The sequence below is a fragment of the Ciconia boyciana genome, chromosome 2, assembly GCF_034638445.1.
Source record: "Ciconia boyciana chromosome 2, ASM3463844v1, whole genome shotgun sequence".
In the NCBI taxonomy this organism is placed as follows: Eukaryota; Metazoa; Chordata; class Aves; order Ciconiiformes; family Ciconiidae; genus Ciconia; species Ciconia boyciana.
In genome coordinates this window covers 138,041,580-138,065,608 of record NC_132935.1, presented here as the reverse complement: position 1 = coordinate 138,065,608, position 24,029 = coordinate 138,041,580, and the positions used below count along the sequence as shown (strand labels likewise).

Sequence of the window (24,029 nt, the reverse complement as noted above, 5' to 3'; positions counted from 1 at the left end):
AGGGCAGTGCCTTCACCAGCACCTGCATACCCACAGGTTTACACCAAAAGCACTCACATAAACGTGAACAATTCTGGTGGCCTGATCATGTTCTTACTTGCCGGCTAATCAGGCTCAAAGCTTGCTAGCATGCATGCACGCGGGGCTCTCTGGCAGCTGGTCCAGATCTATGGTCCCTCCAGTAGCTGACTATCAGACCCCCAGCCCCTCCACTATCAAGCTCACAGTCCCCTTACCCAACTCACCAGTCACTCCAGCTGTGCTGTTGTCACACACGCACACAAATGGGCCCTGCTGGCAGCTGACCCCTCTCTCCAGTCACTGGCCCCTAGCCCTGTGGGCCCCTTCGACCCGTGGCCTCTGTGTACAGGTGTGGGCACCCTAACCTCTCGTCCCAGCCACCTGCTAGTCTGCCGTGAAACTCACTGTTGATCAGGCACATCCACATGGGAAAATAGTTGGGAAGAATAGAGTTTAATAGCAAGATGGGCTACACTGAGGCAATCAAGCCCAAGGTTTAGCCAGAAAAGCATACTGGCCAGCAGCTTGTTTCACACACGACCAACCCCTTTTTTCTCCTCTCCATTTTCCCACTCATCCCTTTCTGATCCATCTCCATCTCTTCCTTTCCCTGCATTTGGCCCCTTTCCTAAATGTGTCATAATAAATTTTGTTCATTCCCACAATCCCCCCAAAAAAGCCTTAGTAGGTTTTACAGAACCTCCCAAGTTGCCTCAAATATCCCATTAGAAGTTTGCACTTTCCCATGAGATCTATGATAATCATGTTTCTCTCTTCCTTATCAGCAACAAAGTTCTGGTTGAACCTCTTCAAGGCCACGTTTCAGAGGTTCCTTCAGTGACCCATCACTCAGCGCCCTAAGGATCCCCGTATTTGTTACTGTCTTGTTATCTCCTGTTCCTTAGGGTTTGCGCTATCAGAGTGTTCAATTTATTAATTCTCTTGCCCCTTGTCCTTGTCTTTTAAGGTGACTAGCTGTTAGTCAGATATCCTCGCAAACCAGATATCCTTACATTCCACCTACCCTCATGTTGGCAGCCTGTCCTCCCTGGAGAACAGCATGCTTCTCACAGAACATGAAGTTAAATGAAATTAAATCAAATTGGCAGTCTGGGAAAATGTAACCCAGTCTTTTCCATACGTTTAATTCCAATTGAGAGACAAAATATTCTTATTCTTCACACGCACTCACAGAAATGTCCAAACACTCTACTTTGCACATAAACATTTTCGGAAACACAGATTTCAGTGACTGTGTTTCATCAGTGAAATGTTCACGCTTTCAAAACAAGCTGTGAACTCCTCAATTAAAAAAATCTGTCCTTCGAGCATTTCTTTTTTCCCATTATTCAAGCAACCTAAGCAGTAATTTTATATGGTTTTAAACGTGTTCATCTCTAAATTTTATTTTCTCAAGGTCTAACTTAGGGCAGTTGATGTCATCCACTCTACTGTTTGCCTTATGCATGAGCATAAATGTGGTTGTACATTTTCCTTTGAATGTTCAGGATACCTGTATTACAACTCTGTTTTTGACTTTAAACACATTAGCTATCAATTGAATTACTTATAATCTCATAATTAGTCAAAGGGGCATTTTTACCTCTGCTAAACACTTCTTCAGACATTATACAAATGTTATACAGATGCTTTTCCATTCACAACTGGCTTCAAATTATTTCTGATTATTTTAAATTGTTTCTCAGTGTCAGTGGCACTATTTGGCATATGCATACACATGGGACACTGAGTGTTAAAAGATTATAGGAATGCATATAACATGCCCAAGAGCTAGAAAGGGAAGTGCACAGTTAGGTTTACTTATTACTAATCTAATGATCATTGCTTTATCCAAGACATGGATCCTTTAACTGCAGGTATATAATCTTGTTACCGGATTCCTTACTGAAACAATAGGTAAGGTCAACCAAACCTCTGTGAGGCTAACATTTGCAGATGCAAGATAAAATGGGAATTCTGTAAAGTAATCTATGTAGCAGCAAATGCATATTATTTCTGGTATCCACCACTCAAAGAGGGGAAGAAAAATCTAGGGGTTAATTCTGAAATCTAAAGCTGTAGCAGCAGAGGAGCAATCATCTATTATGAATGAATAAGAGATTATATCAGGAATCAGAGATCTGTGAGCACTATCTGTCTTTTGAAATAAGCATGGTTCATTGAAAAAAAAAGAAACAAAAGTTGGTTTAATCTTCAAGCAGCTAAGCCTGTATTCTTCAAATCTCTACAGTGCCACTCAACAACAGAAGTTCTCTCCTGTATTATAGAACAAAGAATAAAAGGATAATTTCATATAGTATTATCCTGTTTAAAGATGGCATTGCTCTTTGTTGCAATGGAATTCTCTACTTCCTTTAAAAAGAATAAAATTATGTTGTGTATTACAGTAATAAATATATTTCCATTGTGTACTGACTAGAAACTATTCTGTAGGAACATAGGCCATTCTGGCCAAACTACTTTTGCAATAAGAGACTAGAGAGTAATAGGTTGATTAAGTTTTCAATAAAATATTTTGACACAGTTGTCATGACAATAATGAAAAACATTTTAATAGGATCCTATTTCAGAGAACTGCAAAAGTGGACAAAAAATCAGACATAACAGATTACAGTCATTAAGATAATTGCAATGCAATTATATGATAATCTTTTCCATGACAAATTATTTTTCTGATGATGGTAAGTTAAAATATTAATTTCTAATTCCATCTCTTCTATATGTATCCACTAGAATTCTGCAGAACATATTACAACAGACATAAACACTGTCTCTGGAAGCGCTTTTGCACAGCAAATATCCCAACTAAAAATAATTATTTAAGTATTTTTTGAAGAAAGAAAATGCACTTGCAAGTATAATCTTTGTCTGAATAGTTACTTAAAACAGATTTATTTATTTTTATTTGCCTTCACAAACTATGATGCTGGCTTTTATAATAAAAAAAGTTTTTAAATATAAAACTATAAAAGATGGACATAGAAAAAAAGAAAGCTTTTGTTTACTAAATAAACTATTAAAGCTAGAGAGTCAGCTGAGCAGGCAAAAATTAAAAATAACCATCGCCATTACATGGAAGACCCTGTTGAGAGGTGAGGGAATTCGGGGCGTTCCATTTCTAGGACACTTACAAATTTTTAGGTCCCTTACGAAGCTTCTGACTCTGGTCTAGTCAGTAACAAGTAAAAATTGTAACCACTTGAAAGCTAAACCTCTCAAAATGTAAGTAACCTCTGTGAATTGGTTGCCTCTACCCATTTTCCAAGAAATAAAAAAATCACATCTTCTGGCACCTTTACCTGTCAAACTTTCAGAAGAAGCCGAGTGAGGCTAGACATGACTAGAAAGATGAGATTACACTGTTAATGTTTTGAATAGTAGTCCCAAAATACATATATATTTGCAAGTAGGTTATCTGGCAGGCTAACACACTTAAAGTTATTTTAAATGTTGTCCAAACCATCTATCATTTTGCTACAGTAGGTAGGTTATCAAAGATGTCTTGACATATGCTACTGATGAATATGTTATTTACTGTTGTGATACATACAATAAAAAACATTTAAGCTAAAAAGCCAGGAACAAGCTGGCTTCAGGCTGTATGTGAAATAATTTCCCGAATGTTATCTGTTCACACTGCTGCTCCTGATGCTGCAACTTCTGTTATCTCTTACTTTTCTGTTATGGACACCATTTCTCATATTTTAATAGCGGCTCAAAAAAGTACTCTATGCGTCTGGTAGACCAGTGCCATAAATCAATTTTTCTGTATAAATGATGGAATAAACTGTGCAGAAGGTTGCACAGATTGACTTCTGAGCCTTAAACCAGGTGGGAGAGTCCTAGAGGAAAGATAGAGGACTTAATACCAGATTTCTCCCAAGATGTTTTAGAAAAAGAATATGGGAACGTTTTAAGGTACAAGTGGATTTTCTTGGTGCTGATCAAGTTACATAAAAATAAATACCAAAACCCATTTATTTATTGTATTGTGACATACTAATTCTGTTGTGTTGGCGAAGTCAGTGAGAGACTGAGTCATCATCACTCACACAACTTTCCAAATGCAGGAAACTAGATCTTCTCTGAGGTTTATGTAACTTATACGTATGTCATTACTTTTCCCAAATGTATGTAAAAATATATTCTTTTTTAAAGTTAAATAAATTTGAATACTTAAAGGCCAGATGTTCCATTGGTTGTTCAAGTCTCCCCCTGGGGAGCTATACAAGTTAAAAAGCCTCTCAATAATAGGTTTAACTCTGAATATTGCCCATTTGATTAAAGCTAGACAAGCCACGCACTAGAAATAATAAAGCTCGAATCTACTTGCTTGTATTTTCCTCCATCAGAAATTGCAACACAGATCGTATGTAAATTAGATGAGTCTAAAATCAATGGGGCTGCTCAATAAGTATTATTCTATGTCCGTATGCATGGCTGAAGGCAGCCACAGCTGCCACCCGCTGCCGCTCCTCTAAGGTAAAGACAAATGGTTCTGCACATGATTTGTAAAAACCTTGTTCTGAAAGCAGCTATTCAAAAGCATTGGAGTATAATCACTAGGTCATTCACCCAATCGATCAGAAGATTTATTATTCTTTGTCTAGATCTGTGGATTGTTGTCAGTTTTGTTTTTTCCTCATCAATATTCAACTGTATATTTTTTTCAAAAGAAAGGTGAGAATATGTAAACAGGAGAAATAGGGGCTATTTTCCCCAGAAAGTATTGGAAGCATGTATTGCAGTGAGCGAGCCACAGTTCTTATACAACATCAGAATTGTAGAGGGATGGGCAAAAATTATTACATTGGGATGGGCAAAAATTATTATTATGTTCTTACAGAATATAATAATCTCATTCATTTGTCAACTAATGCAGAATTTAAGGTTTGTGCGCATGTAATGAACAAAGAGAAACTATAAAGTATACACTGCAGAAGAGCGTGGAGTGTTGCAAGAATGACAGTTATCAGTAGCCATGCAATATATCAGAAATACATCCGTTATAAAAGACTGCTTATGTTTTATTCATGCAAAATAACTCAGTGCACAGGCCCTACCATCAGAAAATACATAGCAATGAAAGTATCTGTTACAAACTGTATTCAAGTATTAAATGTGTTTAAAAATATTTACCATAGAATACCATTAAGATCAGCAATGCTGAAATACAGAGAATATTTCACAGGGGGGAAAAAGGATGTTTCAAAATGGAACTTTTTAAAAAATCCAAACAGAACAAATTAATACAGCGTATTTTTTTAATATACATTTTTAATTCTTTACGTTTAGTGCAGCCACTCCTCAAAGCAGCACTAGGACATAGGGTAAAACATCAAAAGTGACCAGTATGTTCCTGGTCAAATAATAGGCTGGGTCTTACTGTCCTGTGCCTGGAGTAAGGTTGCCTCAGATTACGTACACCTAAATTGGAAATGCCTTGCAGAATTCCCTCTTTTTCTACAATTTGGGTTTTTTTTTCTTTTTGGCCTGAGTGTGACTTTAGCTACTCTTCAATGATGGGACCTGGCACAAGTCACCATTTCAACTGCTGTATAGCTCAGTCTAGTGCATCCTGGGACTAGGATGACTTGCGAAAAAGAGGACTGCTGTCATTTTATTGAATCAAGGGTAAAATCGTTAAAACTTAGAATTGCTCTTATTTTTATCCGGTTAACTTGTATCTATCTCTTTTCTGAAGTTTCTCAAGAAGAAAACCATGGCATAGGGAATCACCATTTTCTTTGGGTGTCCTCATGAACTAGCGATAGAGAGAAATTTAGAAAAAATATAATCCTTACAACATGGCAGCATAACTATTCCTGGGATACTTAAGGTGGAGGAGGAATGTAATCCACACAGACAACTGGAATAGTTCTGCAAAGCCTGCTTTTCCTTATATACAAAAACCCCAGTGATGTAATGATGAACCTAAAGTAATTACAGGATTTCTTAAGTATCTCCTCTCCCATCAGCAACAGGTAAGTGGACACAATCCCCCATACTGCTACTTTAGATTAGATGGGGATTATAGTTTTCACATTCTTTTTGTTTGGTTTTGTTGGGGGGTTTGTTGTTGGTGGTGGTGGTTGTTTTTCTGGACTTGGAGATAGCTTGGAGATAAAAATGGGTTCTGTACCTAGCTCAGCATTCAGATAGCATGCCATCCATTTTTAGCCTGGTAGGCTATATGAAAACGATGTTTATGCAATTGCCCTGTCTCTCTGTCTGTGTCCCAAATTCTGGTAACTTTGAAGGTGTTAGCCAGTTTCAGCTGAGTTTGAGAAATAATAACATTTATACAAATTTCATAAAAATAGATAACCAGGCAGAGGAGACACTAGGGATTGAACATTTAGGAGTTAACGCCTAATAACTTTCTATCCAGTCAGCAAATTTCTATTAATTTCCACTTCTGAATGTGGCAGCCTGCATGTTGCTGCCAAAACACTCTGCAGGAGAAGATGCTACGTGTATGTGGTTGTAACAGAAAATATTATAATTCAGGTAAATAGTCAGCCAACTGAGAGGCAAATCCATAGGAAACCAGGCTTCATTACCTGCAATGTTCACAGAACTAGTAGCTTGTATTTCTGAAGGACGAAATAAATGTGGGCAGTCTGAAATTTCTTCAGATAACCAATGCTAGTGGATTGTTATTCATTGTGGGGGGGAAATTAGAAGTGGATATAACTCTTCACTGGTACTTCTAAGGTCTGCATCTCTTGCAGGCTGCACGCTGGCACACTGGCACACTGGCACAACTGGCTGCTATAGGGATTGCTAACTTCAGCCCTTTCAAGGACCTGACTCACTTATATCCCGGCCACAAAACTCAACTTGAAACCAGATTCATCAGTTCGATTTCTTTACTGATGTACTATCGGAAGTATAAACTGCACCCGTTTAGTGATCTATGAGAACTAAGAGCTCGTATTACTTGCAGCTGTCCCATAACTCAGTCCAAAGGTGATGATCTCAGCTTCTCTGTTTATGCCATCTGTTTCCATTTCATACCCCTCCTACTAGCATTAGTATTGCATACCACCCGTCTACCATGCATTTCTGAACTGATTAATTTATGTGTCTGTGTTTAAGCATGCAATCCTCATCTAGATATAATCTACTCAGTTCATGAACCAGCAATATTGGATGTTGTGCAGTCTATACTTCCTTACTGTGAAATACCCTTTCCATAATCACAGGAACCCTATCTTGATTAGCCCAAGCTCAGTGGCCCCTTTCAGTAACACTTTTAAGCACCTGATCACGTATTTAAGCACTTCTAATGTGCTTCTCATGTATACATCTTCTTATCACATATTTTTCATGTTTTTCAAGCCTGCATAGTGGGTGTGACACCTTACCTTTATATTATTGTTTATTCTCAGTTTTCATTTCATTACTTTAACCTATAGCAAATAAATTATATTTAAGGTGAGCTTGAGGATTTATGAATGAGCTTGAGGCCACTAATAGGTAAGCCAGATCCTTCCAGTATTTCAATTTCTCTTTCTAACATGATAACTTTAACATGTACTTTCTATGTGAAAATAACACAAAGCAAACAGATATCCAGAGATGTATTCCCTTCCATCATGACAGCTTTAAAGAGGAAAAAAAACCCAACAACATCCTGTTTATGTCAAAGGAACAGAGGAAAGGCTATGGCAAGTAGTGAGAAGTCTTTAATAGGAAACATCTCTATTGATTACAGTAACAGAAAACTATCTCTAAAGCCCATGCTGATTTCAACTGTTGCTTCTACCATGGGAAGGGAAACACTCTCTCAGGTAACCTTGTAACATCCTTACCTACATGGGATCTTACAGATTAGTTTGAGGGCTGGAAGTATTGGGAAAAAACTGCTGCAGTCCAAGGTGCAAATTATGATTTGATCAAAATCTCCATGGTAATTATAATTTGCTAGGAATATTTCTCTTGAATAAATTTGTATTGAGAGAATTTGTCAGATTGAATAACTTTGAGTTGCCAGAACTCAGTGTGACCTCCCAAAGCTGTTCCAAACCCCTTTTTGCTAGACCTTTTCTGGCATGTCCCCTGTTGTGTGATGATTTAGGTCAACGTGCCTGGCTGCCACTATTGTTTAAAGCAATTTAAAAGGCAAAGACTTTGTGTTCTCACTTTCTGTTTGGACAGCTGGAAGCTATGAGTATTTTTTACACTGTGCTTTGTGCTCCTTGTATCAATATAAAGTTGAGCCAGAACCAAAAGCCAATAGCCAGGCCTGAGCCTACCAAATTCACATCATTTGGCATTTACTGGTGCTCTAAAGCAAGATACAAACTCCATATAGGTCCTGAGCATGCCAGGGATCTGTTCAAAGTATCTTACACACACCATTTTATAGTTAGGAACCCACAAAGTATCATGATCAATCTTGTGGCACAGACAGCTTTGTACGGGCACCTCAGGAACCTTGAACAGTGATGGGCCAAAAACTCAGATGGAGGTCTACCAGAGCGACAAGGGATGTGCCCGCTTTTGCCAATACTGTCAGGAGCTTGACTATGCCTGGCTAGAGAGGTAGAGTCAAGCCACCAGCAAGCAGCATGCAGGACTCTCGTTTATTTAAACTGGGGACCTTTCTTCTCTGAGCACAGGTTTGGGTGGGGGAAGGTTATTTTTTGTGCTGATCATTTCTTGTACCTGCAGCCTGGTGCCGGGCACGTTGCCGGCAGGGCTGTACTGCAGGTAGCCTCACACTGGCACCAGCTCTGGGTGGCTGCTGGAGGCAGCCTGTCACCTCCTGGCCTCTGGAGCAGCCTGGTGCCCTGCCCCAGGCTCGTGATCACCCCGAGCTCTCCTAAGGACCTTGCTTCCTCATCCTCTCCCTTGAGCCCTGCCCCTATGCTTGCCCTTGCACTTTGATATGTGGTGTGAATCACAGGGTTTCCCCAGCCTGATTCATTCCTGCAGCTGGGACCAGGCTCCCAAACCAGGCAGAGCTCCTCCCTGGTCCCCCAGCCTCCTTCATCCTGTGCTGTGTCCCCTCTGTGCAGCTCTTGTCCCTTTGGTGCCCCCACATCCCCACAGGAATGGTCTCCCGTGTTGCCATGGTCACTGGGCAGTGGTTTTCATGGACCAGATTGCAGGCACACAAAGAGCAACAATCACATGTTATTCACTTCCAGTGTACTTCATTTTGCTCTGGCACATCTCTTGGAGAACATCTCACTGCCCATGCCCTGAATAAACATCAGCTGTACAAGCAACCTTGTATAATGTGACATGAGTTATAAAACTGAATTACAGTGGTAGTGTGTCTCGTTTCCTACACCTTTTTTGCTGACCTGCCATAGCTTTCCTTGCTCGAGCATCTCCTTTCCCCCGGAGCAGTGTGGTGAGTTACTTCCACCGGAGCTATCAAACAGGGAACAGAAAATAACGATGGTGGCTGTGAAGATACCACGAAGTTAACTCAGCTGCGGAAAGAAAAATGCCCGCTTTTTTCCTGCGGTTAACGCGACGCAGAGCTTAGGCTGAGGAGGGGGAGCGCACAACTGCAGGCAGAGCAGCGAACGACTGCTGACAGAGACTGGGGGGAAACCCGCTCTGCCCTCCGTCCCCCAGCTGCGGAGAGGGACTGCGCCATCTCCCGATTTCCCTCTCCCTTACCCTGGCTTCTACCCCTGCCCCTGGGGCCCGGGAGCACCGCCTCACGCTCGGGAGGGGGGTTTCTGTGCCATTCCCGAGCCTTCCGCCGACGAGGAGGGCGGGCGGGCAGGCGCAGCCCGGCCGGGCAGCCGCAGCCTCCGGCGCGGCGCCCAGCGGCGAGGGGAACGGCGGGGACCCCCGCGCCCCGGCCCCCGCGGGGAACCAGGCCCACCCCACCCGCGGCCGACACCGGCGAGACAGGACGGGACGGGACCGAGGCGGCACCGCCCCCCGCCGCCCCGCGCCTGCGCACGCCCCGGATCCGGGGTTTAGCGCCGGGGCAGCTGCGTCGCACCTGGAGCCTGCGGTCCTGCCGCCCCCCGTGTCCGGCGCAGTCCGCCCTCCCCCGGCTCGGCCCGCGGAGCCCGCGCCGCAGGTGGGAGGGCTGCTCCAGCGGCGGAGAGGAGCCGGGGGGCGGTGGCAGGCCTGGGGTGGGAGCCGGGCCGAGCGCGGCCTGTGGCTGCGAGGCCCTGGCGGAGCTGGGCGCTGGGCGGGGGGGCGCGGCGGTTCGTGGGCTTCAGCGAGGCCTGGGTAGGCCCGCGGCGGGGCCTTGCTTAGCTGCGGCTGGCCGGGGCGGCTGCCCGCGCCCCTCCGCGCCGAGACCCCCGCCCGGCGGCCGAGCGGGTGCAGGGGCCCGCCCGGGGCAGCCCGGCAGCGGCCGAGCTCGCCGGACCTTGGTCCGCGCCCACCGGCTGGAAACTTCGCCATGTTTGTGAGAGCAGCTGCCGCTCTGGCTTGAGCGAGAAAATCCGTAAATCTCCGGGAGGTTCATGACTCCTGTATTTTTGGCAGCGCCGGGCTTACCGGGCAGGCTGCGTCTGAGAGGTGGCTCTCTGAAGGGTTCGTGGAAGGCAGCACTGGAGATGCCCGCCCACGCTGAGCGAGTTTGTGACTGCCAAGTCATCACCTTATCTTGCAGCTTTCTCTGTTTTGGAGGAGCTTGCGATGTTCTGCCCACAGCTGATAGGGCAAGAAGATGGTCGCACTTAAAAAACTTCTGCTGTTTTGAAAAAGAATTGGGCTTGTAACCTCAAGTTTATATATTTGCATATAAGGGGTAAGAATGCCACCCTAATTCTTTAGAGAAGTATAACAATCTAGTTTAACTCTATAAAGTTTCACTGAGCTTATAAACAAAAAGTTTTTTTCCTGAGTCTTGCATGTGACTCAGGATGTGGTGGTTCTGTATGCTTGGGACGTTGTTTGGGTTTTGTCTACGTACTATCAGGCAGCAGTGCCATAGCAAGCTGAAAGGCAGAGTCTTAAACAAAAGCTGCTTATCACATTTTTTAATTTACCAAATTCTTTCTAACAGACTGTGAATTCAGGGAAACTCCAGATAAATCCAAGGAGACTGGAGTGTATACATCAGTTATGAGGGAGAGACTGGATCAAAGCACAGCTGTTAAGGAAGTAGGGTTTGTGACTTTGATGACAGTATAGAGGCTGTCACATATGAAGATGATATATTCTCAGAACTACTACTGTTCATCATATAAATGCTGGATAAAAGAACAAAGTGTTGAGTTTTGGTCAGCTGTAATAAGGTTCAGTGCTTGGTTGGAGGGAGAAGAATGTCGAAGGAACACATTGTACTTGAAGGTAGTTGTGTGTTTTCTCATTTGTGAACTGAGACATGTCTCTCCTAAGTCTCTGTCACTATTAAATTCTAATTATTGAAGCTCAGGTACAGTTGGCATTGGAGGATATATCTGCATTAGTATTTTAATTCAAATAAAGAGTGTGCGCTTGAAATGAGTTCCCAGTCATCCTTGCTTGCTGCACTTTGGTTCATGTCACAGTGTGATCTAGGAGCGCGTGAACTCTCTTCCTTTTGGAAGAAGCTAAAACTAGAAGGTGCACTTCAGTTGTGAGTGCGTGTTGTCAGTCTAGACAAGAGCTAGTATGAAATAAACACACAAAACCATGTATAGTGTGGATGTTGGATCCTCAATAACTGTTTATTTCTATGGAGCTGCTGCTTGTTCTGTATTTAGTACTTAATGTAGATAACCTGAGCCTGCCATCAGTAGAGCAAGTAGGTTAAATACAGTTGTTACACAACAGCACCAGGGATTGATCCCTAAGCTTTCAGACCTATAACTGTGACAGCTCTTGCCTAAGCTGCAAGACTCAAGTTTCATAGCTTAAAGACTAGCTCAGCTACAAGGAGAACAGCAAGCAAAAACCCCACGTGGAATAGTCGTCGACATTGTCAACAGCTTTTTCAGAAAATTTTTTTTCAGTAGTTTTAACTTTCAATTCAACAATTTCCATTATTGAATGGCTCCCAAACTTAGAATGTTTAAAAAGTGCTGTAGCAGCATAAGGATAAATAGTTTTCCTTCTTGTAAGGGTTTAATGATTTAAATGAAGAAACTAATGCTGCATATTTGCTGAAACAGTAACTGGGACTTGTTGGCATTTGTTGAATTACTTTTCCCCTCCTACATTCACCTAGCCTTTGTGGCAATACAGTGAATTAATGTTGTGCTCGTGTTACCATCACCGTATTTGAGATTCTGTCTTGAGTGGTTGGTTTAAAATATTCTGACTTGTTTTGCTCTCTTAATCTTCCTCTTAGGGTTTCTTTTCTCAGTGAACCAGCATGACAATTACTAGTAGCTGCTTTAAAAATGTCACTTACAATGGAAAAACTGAAGTTTTGTATACTCTTTTTAAATCATCCTGTTCCCCAAGGCACTGGTGAATTGAGTGGCTGGTGTCTCTGTGTGTTAAGTAACTAAAATGGGTTATGGGGATAAGCTGGACAACTGATTGCCACTGCTCTACAGATTTTTTTTTTAACTTTGAGCTTGTTTTCCACCTGTTGCAAATTAGGAAGTTTTCCAGTTGCATCACTTCATTATAGCCTTTAGTTTCAAGTGTTCTGTGTTTCCAGGTAGTTTCAGTGTCATGGCTGAAAAACTACAGTAATGAGAAAAATTTAAAATTTTCATAGGTAGCAAAAATGCTTTTGTGATTAATACTTTTTTTTTTAACAAGTCTTTATAAGTGCTACATATTGCTAGCAGCTATGTTAAAGTAAATCCCATTTTTTCCTTGACTTTCCTGTGAATCAGTTGTCTTTTGGGTTAAAGGGAATCATCAGTTTAAACACCTGGAGATTTTTTTCTAGCTTGGAAACTAGTAGCTGATCCTGTGTTTTCAAAACAAGTCCAACCTAAAAAGCTTATTAGAATTGGGTCTGTAGCGTGTGTAGAATCCACTGAAAACTGCAAACTTGGTTTCTAGAGCCCAGTCTTGAATTATTTTTATATACAAAGATTAATGTGTTGTGTTAAAGTCTGCACCATAACGATCCTTTGAAAAGCACTGCTAGACTGTTGCAACCTTTTGCCAGCAATTGTACTGTTCTAACTTAAAAGCCTCTCACCCCCCTCTAACATATTGGAGGATGTGAACAAAGCTCCCAGTTAGTTCAGGTTCTTGCAGCTCGGGATTGACTCCAGCTTGACAGGGCCTTAGCATTTTGCAGGTCTTAAGGGATCTGAACAGAGGGCAACAGCAGTCTTGTCGGAGTAATGACTATAGACTTAACAGTTACCTTATGCAGAGGAATAAATGCAAGCCATGTTTGAATCGTTCTCCCTGAAAACTTTCTTCTAACTTTTATTTTAGACATGGGAAAATCACTTTCTCACCTGCCTATGCACACGTGCAAGGAAGATGGCTATGATGGAGGCACAGTGTCTGATAATATGAGGAATGGTTTAGTTCACTCAGAATCGCACAATGAAGATGGCAGATGCGGAGATGTATCACAGTTTCCCTATGTGGAATTTACAGGAAGGGACAGCGTCACCTGCCCAACTTGCCAGGGAACAGGAAGAATTCCACGAGGTAAGTTTTCTTTATTTCTTTTTTTAACCTAAATTTACCTCATAACCACATGCAGTTGTAACTATAATAATCTGTAACAAATAGCTCTCCTAGTCAAGATGAAGTTTTTTCATCTTTTTGACTTTTTAGCACTAAATGTTTTGTTACAGTTACATTGGATGAACGAAAAATTGAGTCAGATTTGGCTGTTACCTGTTGGGTCTTCCCTTGTCTGTGCAATGCCAGCGTTCTTTGCTTCTCAGCTTTAAATTCACACATAACTCTAGCTCTTGCAAGTTGAATTTGCAAACTTTTATTTTTGTGACATTTTATTGCATCTTTTTTTAACTATTTTAAACTGTTTGAATCAATACATAACTTTTCAAAAATAGCTGCAAATACAGAGAGTGAAAAGTAGACTTGTGCTACAACACCTTTTCCCTGATTATTTATAGTGAATTTTCTTGCCCTCACTGCTGTCGGTGCCCCTTGTTTTCCTTTACCCTCCCTTTGTCCTATCTGTCCCTGCTAGCCAGAGGACCCCAGCTGGAAGTTGAAAATATATAGGATTTCTGGCTGCCTTGGGAAGAACTAGGCTGCACAGCATGAGTCTTCATGCCTAACTGTTTTGTTTGCTTGCTGCCCTTACCCTTTGCTTTTCCTTTTCTTCTAATAAAACATTCTGCTTTATTACACTTCAATATGATAAGCCACCTGAATAGCTATTTAGAAACAGACCTTTGAAAGGAGAATGCAGCATATCTGAAACTGGGCAAAAGGAGAGAGTGGCAAATGCAGTGTGCCAAGGCACAGCCTTTTGCTTCAGCTGTAAGATCTTCCCTTTGACATGGGGGAGGAACTGATGAGAAGGTTTCATGTTTGGTGGTACTATGCTTTTGCCAGAACTCTTATCTAAAATAGATTATTGGGTGTAAAAGCTCTCAGAACTGATTTTGACCAGCAGCTCGGGAAAATTGACTGATGTCTGTGCCCTATTGTCCTTGTACATGTGCTTCAGTCGGATTAGGTTCTGGTATAGTTCACAAATACTTCTATCTCACCTGTGAATAAGTGGCGGGGGCACAGGATATTTAGACAGTTGCAAATATCGTAAGAGATTTCGTGTTTTAGCTGTTAAACTTCGTACTACGATGTATTCTTTGTGTACCTCTGAATTCAGCAAGTTCGAAGTGTGGAAAAGCTATGCAACTAAAAATTATCTCAACCGAAAGACTACAGAGAAGGAGGTTTGTTCTGTTAGCTTACTAACTTGAAATATCTGATCACATCAATGGCAAGTTTTACTCAAAATAGTGCTAGGTAAAATGAAGTAATAGCAGGATTCCTATGTTCAAAAGCTTATTTCTTTGTCTATAGGATTCTTGGATGTAATACTTAGACAAATGTGAGTTAATTGATTAAACATTTTGCAGTAACTATTAAAAATACATGTCGTCCATACATTGTAATGAAATAATGCAATTAAAGCTAGAACTTTACATGAGTTATTAGAACAAATAGGGCTATCTTTTTAATTATTCCTCACTACTTTAGGGAAAAAAAAAAAAATCACGTTTGGGGTTTTTTGTGGGGAGAGGGGAAAAATTAAGTGTTCGCAGAATGACTGCATGACTAGTAGGGAAGACTGTAACACGTGATATGATGGCTAAACTGTATAATAAACACATGAAATTGCGTTTTGTTACGTGGACAGCTTTAGCTTTTCAGTATGATAAAGTATGAAAGTAGGACTGTGCTGTTTTGTTCAAAGGTTGAAGATGCTTCATTGAAGTAGAGATGAAAATCTGCTTTAAATTGGTAGAGGTTTTTTAGAAGGTTGATGTTACATACTACCACCTGCTTAGTTAGCATGCTTTGCTCAGCTCAGTGATTCAGCATGGAATCACTTCTTAGTGGTTGATTAGCTAAGAGATAACGCTGGTCAAATTCTGCATTTGGCTTAAAAAATGCAAATCTGTCTTGGTCTTGAGGCCTCATATGGATGAATCTTAATTCCATTTTCTTGTACAGCAAATAGCAAAAGCTATAAAGGCAGATGTAGTCCATGTAGTTTTCAACAGCTCATCTATGCTTATGGTTTTTATTTCTACTGTTAAGATATCCCCCTTTTAAAAATGCTGTCTAGTGAAGTAACTTGCTTGGAGAAATTCCACTAGATACTTTTTTGGTTTCTAGGGTGCTGCAGCTCAGTCCCATGAGAAGTGGTTGTATATACTAGTGATTTCCAGAATGCAGTGTATGTATAACTTGTGTTTCCAAAGCCACCCAAATTGATACATTTATTTGTTTTTAAACAAACCCGACTTCTGCTTTTCAGAAGAGTACACGTAGAATGTCTTCTGAATCAGTTCTTAATGCCCGAGCTTCTGAATGTATTTTCCTATGACTTTATATGGTCTGGCATAGAGAGCTGGAAGCTGTTATGTACCTCCGTTTCTCTTGAGGAAATGGTGCCAGAGGCGTGCTGCCTCCTGTGCACGCATGCAGCACAGAGGCAGAATTTGTTACTGGTTTGGTCTTTGTGGGCTTGGTGTTTTTTCCTCTGTGTTGTGTAAGCCAAGATCTATTTCAGAAAGTGACATAAGCTACAGAAGTATTCTACTTGGGCCTATCTGGAATTTAAATGTTTATCTTCAGTGTTTTTTCTTTGGTGCTGTTAAGTTATAATGGGTGTTCTTTGTTTGAAGCAACTGCAACAATACTTATTCTTTGTTTGTCTAAATTCTGAAAGGGTGTTTTTGTTTCCAGGGCAGGAAAATCAGCTGGTAGCATTAATTCCATACAGTGATCAGAGACTGAGGCCAAGAAGAACGTAAGTTAATAGTTAGTTGTGATACATGAATCTACAGTTAATTCTTCTCTTCTAGTTAAAATTCAGTTGGCAATTTAAAGGAGATAGTGTCAAGAAGAATCAAGCAAAAATCACTGGAATGTTTTCTTGTATTCAGTATTGAAAGAACCCTGCTCATGAGTAATATCAACCTTAAGCTCTAACTCTTGGAGAGTTATTTATTAACAGGTGTGCATACTCCCATCACAGTATGTCTTACAAAGCTAAGTAATACTGTATGATCTCTTTATGTAGATATTTATCTGAATGTGTACAGTAATTATGCAACTATTTATCAATCTGTAGCATCTTAACTGATATAAGCAGATACATCTTCAGTGTTAAAGTCTGAGTACAGTGATAACTTCTTTGGGCCACTACTACAAAATACGTCACCTAGAAATTCATATGTAAATCTCTGAGCAGCTAGCAAAATCAACAAATTCATAATTCTGATATAGAATATTTAATTTTTTTTTCTAGGATCTACTTAAGGGTTTAATTACAGTGCTCAGGGCTTCTTTTTCTGTCATTTTGGGGTTTTTTTTCCTTAATGTTTGGATGTTTCTGTAGTAAACAGAAATGAGTGCCGGGGAAAAAAAAACAGCAATAACTTCACATAATACTATAGTGAATCATATATGTGATGTAATAGTAGCACAAATTTGAAACATATTACTTCAGTGTTCTAATTTTGAGAGACTTGGAGCTGCAGTAGAGCCTTTTATTTGTGTATTTTTTTAATTATACACATGAACTCCCCTTTTATATTAGGTTAACTGTGAATTTCCTGTTCCTTAGCAGGAGTCTAACCCTTTCCCTGAAAGTCTTTTATAACAAAGAGTCCCGTGTAAGGTGTATAAGAGCTTTATTCTTCTTTCTGGGTATGTTGTGCGATAGTCCTGCAGGATGACAGAAGTTCTGCTATAAATAAATTTTAAGAGGAGTTGCTTATGTTTCAAAGCACAAAAATATTTACCTCTTCCATTTTCCTCTTTAAGTTACAAATGTTGGGATAACCACATGTTTTGAAACTTGATTTCTGAGGTATATACAAGAGTAATATCTCTGAGACACATATGTGAAGTGCAGCATAGCTTTTTTTTTCCCCTTTGGAAGCTAATGGAAACTAGAAGTAGACTGAACTAGTTGTATTGACTAGTCATGCTCCTTATCACTTAAAATAAAATAACAATTCACTATTGTTTAACATGCTTTTGACTCTGAAATGTGCTCTTTTTTCCTCCAGAAAGCTCTACGTGACTGCTTCTGTAATTGTATGTTTACTACTTTCTGGGCTGGCTGTATTCTTCTTGTTTCCTCGCTCAATCGATGTTGAATATATTGGTGTGAAGTCAATATATGTCACTTACGAACAGGGTAGACGTATAATATATCTAAATATTACGGTAAGTCTAGCTATCTGGATGTTTGTGATGGATAAATGCAGCAAGAGATACTAGTGTGACAGTTTAATATACATAGCAATTGTGGTCTAGCTGGTAAGCTTAGTTAGTGCTTTCAGAAATACAAGCAGATACAATGACCAGTTTGAAAAATGTAACTGGAACTGCTGTGGCTGGTTCCTGTAGCTATAGTTAATAGAGGTGTAGTTGCAAGCTACCATTGGGTCTTCTGTTTTCGTGAGAACAGTGACTTTGGAGTTCTCTGCATTATGTTTGGAATATGAGTGAATGTGGTGTGCGTGTATGTAGGAATGTTATTAAATGCTGTCCTGGTATTATGCATCTGTCAAAATTGGCTTTGAGGAAAAATTATTTCTTATCCACCTTACAACTTAAGAAGTATATGGAAAGAACTCCTTTGACTTCTTGGTGGTGCAGTCAATACAGGATTGCCTAAAGACTTTTGGTAGAGTTCCTCATTTTAAATAAAGCAAAGCAGCCATGGGTGAAAAGGATCCTGTGATAGCTAATTTTCCTTGAAATAATAATTGAGGATAGGAAGAAATGGTCCATATTTGCAGTGGAGGGAAGTTGTGCAGAAGTTTGTGCTGCTCAATATATACACCAAAAAAACCTGAGAAAGGGGTTAAGTGGTGGTCCTTTACTCCCTTCTCCCCCCCAGTCCTAGAAGGCAGGAAAATATACTTGCATAATTTCAGGTATTACTGTCTCAAACAAATTTAAAAATGTGTGCTCATCAAGATACACAGAATGGATAGCTGTTAGTGTTTTGTTTTGTTTTTCAGAACACACTAAATATAACCAACAACAACTATTATTCTGTTGAAGTGGCAAATATCACAGCCCAAGTTCAGTTTTCAAAAACAGTTATTGGCAAAGCACGGCTAAACAACATCACCAACATTGGTCCTCTGGATATGAAACAGGTAAATAGGATAGGCTTTCAAAGTTGATTACGTGTTAATCTTCGTATATAAATCTACTCATTTGTGTTTTCGTTGCCTTTTTTTTTTTAGATTGACTATATGGTGCCCACAGTCATACAAGATGAAACGAGCTACATGTTGTAAGTGTACTCATCTCTAAATATCACATGGGTCTTCTTGTCTCTAAATATCTGTGATCTTATTAAAATATCTGTGATCTTATTAAAATATCTGTGATCTTATTAAAATATCTGTGATGGTGCTAAAACCAACTTTTTTGAAGTCAGTGGAAATGTATTTGTGGAGATGTGGCATTTTCTTTGTGTGAGTTTAATAGTACTGAAAAATACTTAAACCACAGTTGTTTCAGTGGTTTCATATTAGTAGCTTGCTGTACCTGGCTCTCAGCACTTTAAATGGTATCTCTGTCCCAATGTTTTAGACCTTGGCAATAGCTAGGACCTGCTGCTTTGGGGGATGAAAGTGCAGGTGTGTTCCCCTAACACGTTCTCTAGTAACTTTCCCACAAATTTCTCTGGTGGTAGAGGGAATTTGTATTTAATTCTATACATATTAGAGGCTAACTTGTATTTCTTTTATTCAGACCCTGTATATACAATGGTAAGCAGTATTTACAGTCCGTCCTTTAAACTTTAAGCTGTTTTATTCATAGCTTCTGAAAGTTCATTTGACCAACAGACTATTAGCTCAGTATATCTTGGTAAGAAAACTAAAGGTTAGTTCCCTTACACTGAAATGCAGACTGAACAGAAAGAGATGACTACTGAGACTTCAGGTCTGTGTGCAGTTCCAGTGGATGCCAGCCCTTTTGGGATGGGAGAGAACCTTGTAGCTTTGAAGCGTTGGAATAAATTGAAATAGGTATGAAATAGAAAATTGGACACTAACTTTAAATAAGCAGAAAGTGGTGTACTTCTGTCACCTCTTAAAGGCATGTAAGTTAGCTTTATGTACAACACTGAATCCTGTGAATCTGCTCACTCACCCTTTGGATGCATGAGGAATAAATAAATGTGGCCTTCATAGAACTCATGCTGATACATACCTAGTTGTGCTTTTGGTGCAATAATGCATTGAAACTTCTTTCATGGTCAGTACTGTGGCCTTAATTTCAGTAATGCTGTTGAGAGCCTGTTCCTAACAATAGCTGCAACTTTTAACTGCAAGCTGGTGACTAGCCTTAGAAAAACCTGGATGACTCTGGATGTGTAGAGAGATGCAGACAGGTAAAAGCTGCTCTGCCTGTGGCCTGAACTGAATGGATTTCAGGCTCTTCTGCTTGATAGCTTCAGCCTTGTCAATGGTGTGGAACAATGACATGCTCGCTGGTCCACCGTGGAGGTAAATTGTGCAGTCTTGGAGTAGAGGCAGAGTAATTGTCATGTGTCAGTGCTGGTGGTCTGTAATGTGGGCTTGCCTTCCTTCAGGACAGCAAGTGGTTATGAACGTTACTAGAAGAGCAGACTAATAGGTGATTTGTACGCATGTGAAAACATTCGTTGCTTCAGTACAGTGACACTAAGCATGGGCTATAACTGGTAATAAGAGATCCATAACTATAGTTTGTGTCAATTAAGGATCTAAGTTCTTGTACAGGCTGATACAGCAAGGTCCTAGTACTTGTGAGTAGTGCTCACTAGCTTTGTTGTGATGTATTTTAAAATGTATTAACTATAGCGGTTCAGTTTCTCCAGATTTTCTGTATGTAACACAGTTGGTATTAGTTGACCTCCCTGACCTGTTGACAGTTACTGTTGTCGATGAGTTTCTGCTCTTTCACTGTATTGTGAGTCTTGAAAGCCTGGGTTTGCTGTATGGAGCAACCCTGGATACAGCAAGTGAGCTTCCTTAGTTTGAACACTCAGCCAACATAGTTTTAGCTGGTCCTAGTGGGGTTTTGTATTTGTTACTGTTTGGGGTTTTTCTCCACACGCAAATATTTAACTTTCCAGTGAAAGCCCTGGGATAATCTTTGTAATACAGATAGTATTGGGGGTTATACCATTAGGAGTTGTACAGTGGATCGCATTTCAGTGTTTCCCCGCCTAGTCAATTTAGGTCTTGTGGTAGTCATAACTAGCTAGTTGTTTGGATCCTGGAGAGCAGGTGTCCTGCAAAATCGGCTTAGGTTGAATACAGGAGATCTTAGAGACCTGAAGTGTCTACATACAATCAACTGGATTCAGCAGACCTGTATGATGGAATTGGCATCATACAGGGAATTTCCACACATTTATTTTAGAGAGCTGACTTAATGTGGAGTTCACCTTCAGTGTTGTTTCCTAACTACAGTTTTGTGCTGTGTGATGTGTTTGGTTTTTTGTTTGGGTTTTTTTGTTGTGGTTTGGTTGTCTTGTATGTTTTGTGTGTTTTTTTTTAACAGCTTTATTTCCAGATAATCTGGACTTAAAAAAACAGTTGTACCTCTCTGCTTGTCAGCCAGTATATGCTGTCGGATACAAGTTGGCTTTATATTATGTTACAGGTTGTCTATATTTTGGATTAGAAAACTGCAGTAACTGAGAATATCTGGCATTATGGTCTGACTAAATCCTGTTTTAAGCCTAGCAGGAAAAAAATCAAGATATTTGTCATTACTACAGATACCAATATAAAATAACTTTTAAACCCGAACTGTTTTATTTGTATTTTCATTATAATTTGAATCACCTTTGTTCATTCACTGTCTAATACTTCATCATATATTTGTTGGTGCTGGGGAAAAGGATGACAGGGGCATGCATATATTGTGGGTGGCTGCCATGCAGTCTTGTTGCACTGCTTACATGCTTTTCATTCCAGAGCTGATAAATTTGTGACTAAGATTTAAGAGGGGGAGGGGGAAGTATATACTTACATAGTGCTCTGTATAACTGGTATGTAGGTGCACATCAGAAAATGTAAGTCTGAAAAGGTATCTTGCAAGAAAACAATAACTCTGACAATAACTTCAGAATCTCTGCAGATTGGTTCAAGGTCACTTTGCATAATACAGAAATAGATGAGTGCAAAAAAAAGGGACTTTCCTAAGTTCTTGATGTTTCTTGAGCAAGAATAGCAAGCTCTCAAGACCTTTTTTTTGATAGAAATTGCTGCTTTTACATGAAAAAATGCTGAAGTTGGCATAACATTGCTCTTCTGTTGTAAATTTTCCTTTCTGTATATAAATCTGATAACATGAAGTGAAATTGCAAATTATGTCTATATCCCTTCATAGTAAAAGTCTTCATCAGTGACGAAGTGGTATTGACATGCTTTAATGAAGTTGTTACTTTGGTTAGCTTCTGAAAGATGGAGTGACCGCTGTCTCACAGGACACTTTTGTTGGCAAGCATTACATGTAAGCAAGCACATGTGAATGTAGTTCATCTGAAAGCAAGACTATGTATATAGAAGTAGACCTAGGTGAAGTATACAGTCACAGGCAATGTTTTTGAAGAAGTATTTTAGTTGCTATTGCTAGCAACTCTATAGTCTCTATATACACAGCAGAATTTCCAATTGAAGCCATGATTCTTGCTTTTTAGATAATTAACTGTAAAATCTTGATGCAAATCTAACAATTGTTTTTCTTTTTTGCAGTGATTTCTGTACTTTAGCATCTATCAAAGTGCATAACATAGTAGTGATGATGCAGTAAGTATGGAAACTTCCTATTTGTTGGAAACAACTTTAAAAGCCATGTAATTCTCATTGAAATATTACTCAGAAATACTTAATACTAGAGTCTGTGCATCATAGATAAAATGAAATCAGCTTGCTTTCTAGTATAGTACCTTCATAGTTCTTGAAACTGAACTGTGTCTTTCGACAGGTTCTGGTAGCATAAAGACACTTGAACAGGCAGAACTGTTATTACTGTATCTACTCTGCAGTTGGGCTGTAGCCATGAAGCTACTAAGGTCTCAAATACTTTGAAATGAGTTCGTGTATCAGCCACTGTTCAAAAATTGCTGAGATCTTCATGATCTTGAAGTGGTTACAGGCTCCTGGTACTCTGCCAGAGTCCGCTTTTTGTGACTGCATTTATGCAGTCACCCCTTATGGTGGGTTTTTTTTTGGGTGTGGGGGGCGAGAAGAGGTGTAGACCAGCCGTGGCTGTAGCTTCTCTAATCGTTTGCTTTCTCCTTGCAAAGCAAGGTATTAATGAGTAAACCTCAGCTTTACCATCATCTTTAGGAAAAAAAGTCTGTGCTCAGGAATGCAAATGTCTTTCATGGAGAAAATCTGTAGTGGTAAACTAGTATTGTTTTATCTTTATTTAAAACCTTCTTAATAATATTACATATTGTGTTCCAAAACCTTTTCCCTAAAAACCCTAGTAATGTAGAAACACTGATCTTTAGAATAGGGAACTAACATCCCTTACAAAACAAATATCTCTTCTGTTTTGTCTTTTTAAGAGTGACAGTGACAACCTCTTACTTTGGCCACTCTGAGCAAATATCCCAGGAGAGATACCAGTATGTGGACTGTGGAGGAAACACAACCTACCAGCTGGGCCAGTCAGAATATTTAAATGTACTTCAGCCTCCACAATAAAAGCACCTGTTGGTTAGTGTGGAATGACTGCTGTTGATGCTTGCAGAGATCCTTTGAATAGGACTTGTACTACATGAAGGGGAGAGGATGTGCATGTAAAGCATAGCGAACATGGTGACCTGTTCACTTTAGATGCAAGGAGGGAAAAGGTGCAAAATGTATATAGATGCACTTGTTAAATGTTGTGTTTTCCCCTTCTGTTTGCTTTCTATTACTGTAAGCACTTCTGTCAAGTTGTGTGGTGGGAGGGCGAGGGGGAATATCAGATTCTTGAACTGAATTGGGACCTTTCCTTACAGTGTGGTACATCAACTTAGAGTAACTGTGTGTATGTCTGTGTTTAGATGAAATGTGTCACTAATGAGCATTTTAGAAAAATTGATACTCATAAAATTTAAGTTTATACTTCAGTTCTTGATATTTGACTATTGAAACTGGCAGTATTACTACTTAAGTAACAAGATCACTTTGAGGTATCTGGGTGTGAAACTTCTATTAGTAAACCAGTGGCAATAGTTCTTTATTTTGGGATTCTACTTTTCATTTGCTATATGTGATTAAAGGTGACATGCAGTCTGTGAAAGCCAGAAAAGCTCTCTTGGATGACACTATACTTGAATGTGCAGCTTCTCGAATCTGGCATCTTTTCTTTCATATTCCCTCCTGCTACCTCTGGGATGTTATGAGGAGAATGTA

At 40.0% G+C, this 24,029-nt stretch overlaps 2 protein-coding genes across 3 annotated transcripts in view; one reads left to right on the top strand and one right to left on the bottom strand.

Moving 5' to 3' along the window:
- The window catches only part of LOC140647260 (uncharacterized), a 15,446-nt gene extending 5,015 nt beyond the window's left edge, over positions 1 to 10,431 (bottom strand). Inside the window, exons 1-3 of the mRNA XM_072851619.1 lie at positions 10,019 to 10,431; positions 9,685 to 9,968; positions 9,360 to 9,429 (exon numbers count right to left, since the gene is read on the bottom strand). Coding sequence (XP_072707720.1) covers positions 9,360 to 9,429; positions 9,685 to 9,968; positions 10,019 to 10,431 — 767 coding nt within the window. The remainder of the gene's footprint in view (positions 1 to 9,359; positions 9,430 to 9,684; positions 9,969 to 10,018) is intronic.
- TMEM106B (transmembrane protein 106B) lies at positions 9,784 to 24,029 on the top strand. 2 transcript variants are annotated; one of them, XM_072854213.1, is made up of 9 exons: positions 9,784 to 10,099; positions 10,643 to 10,780; positions 13,366 to 13,587; positions 16,336 to 16,399; positions 17,667 to 17,826; positions 18,630 to 18,770; positions 18,861 to 18,910; positions 22,374 to 22,427; positions 23,195 to 24,029. In XM_072854213.1, the coding sequence occupies exons 3-9, from the start codon at positions 13,368 to 13,370 to the stop codon at positions 23,331 to 23,333; spliced, it is 828 nt and encodes a 275-aa protein (XP_072710314.1). In that variant the 5' UTR covers positions 9,784 to 10,099; positions 10,643 to 10,780; positions 13,366 to 13,367; the 3' UTR covers positions 23,334 to 24,029. The 2 variants fall into 2 exon arrangements, with proteins under 2 accessions (XP_072710314.1, XP_072710313.1); XM_072854212.1 differs by lacking the exon at positions 10,643 to 10,780 and having other exon boundaries at positions 9,788 to 10,099.

Bases quoted from the DNA above. Each gene is read 5' to 3' on its own strand.
- TMEM106B (XM_072854213.1), top strand. From the start codon at position 13,368: ATGGGAAAATCACTTTCTCACCTGCCTATGCACACGTGCAAGGAAGAT. The intron at 13,588-16,335 runs GTAAGTTTTCTT...TTTTGTTTCCAG, and splicing joins AACAGGAAGAATTCCACGAG to GGCAGGAAAATCAGCTGGTA. The intron at 16,400-17,666 runs GTAAGTTAATAG...TTTTTCCTCCAG, and splicing joins AGACTGAGGCCAAGAAGAAC to AAAGCTCTACGTGACTGCTT.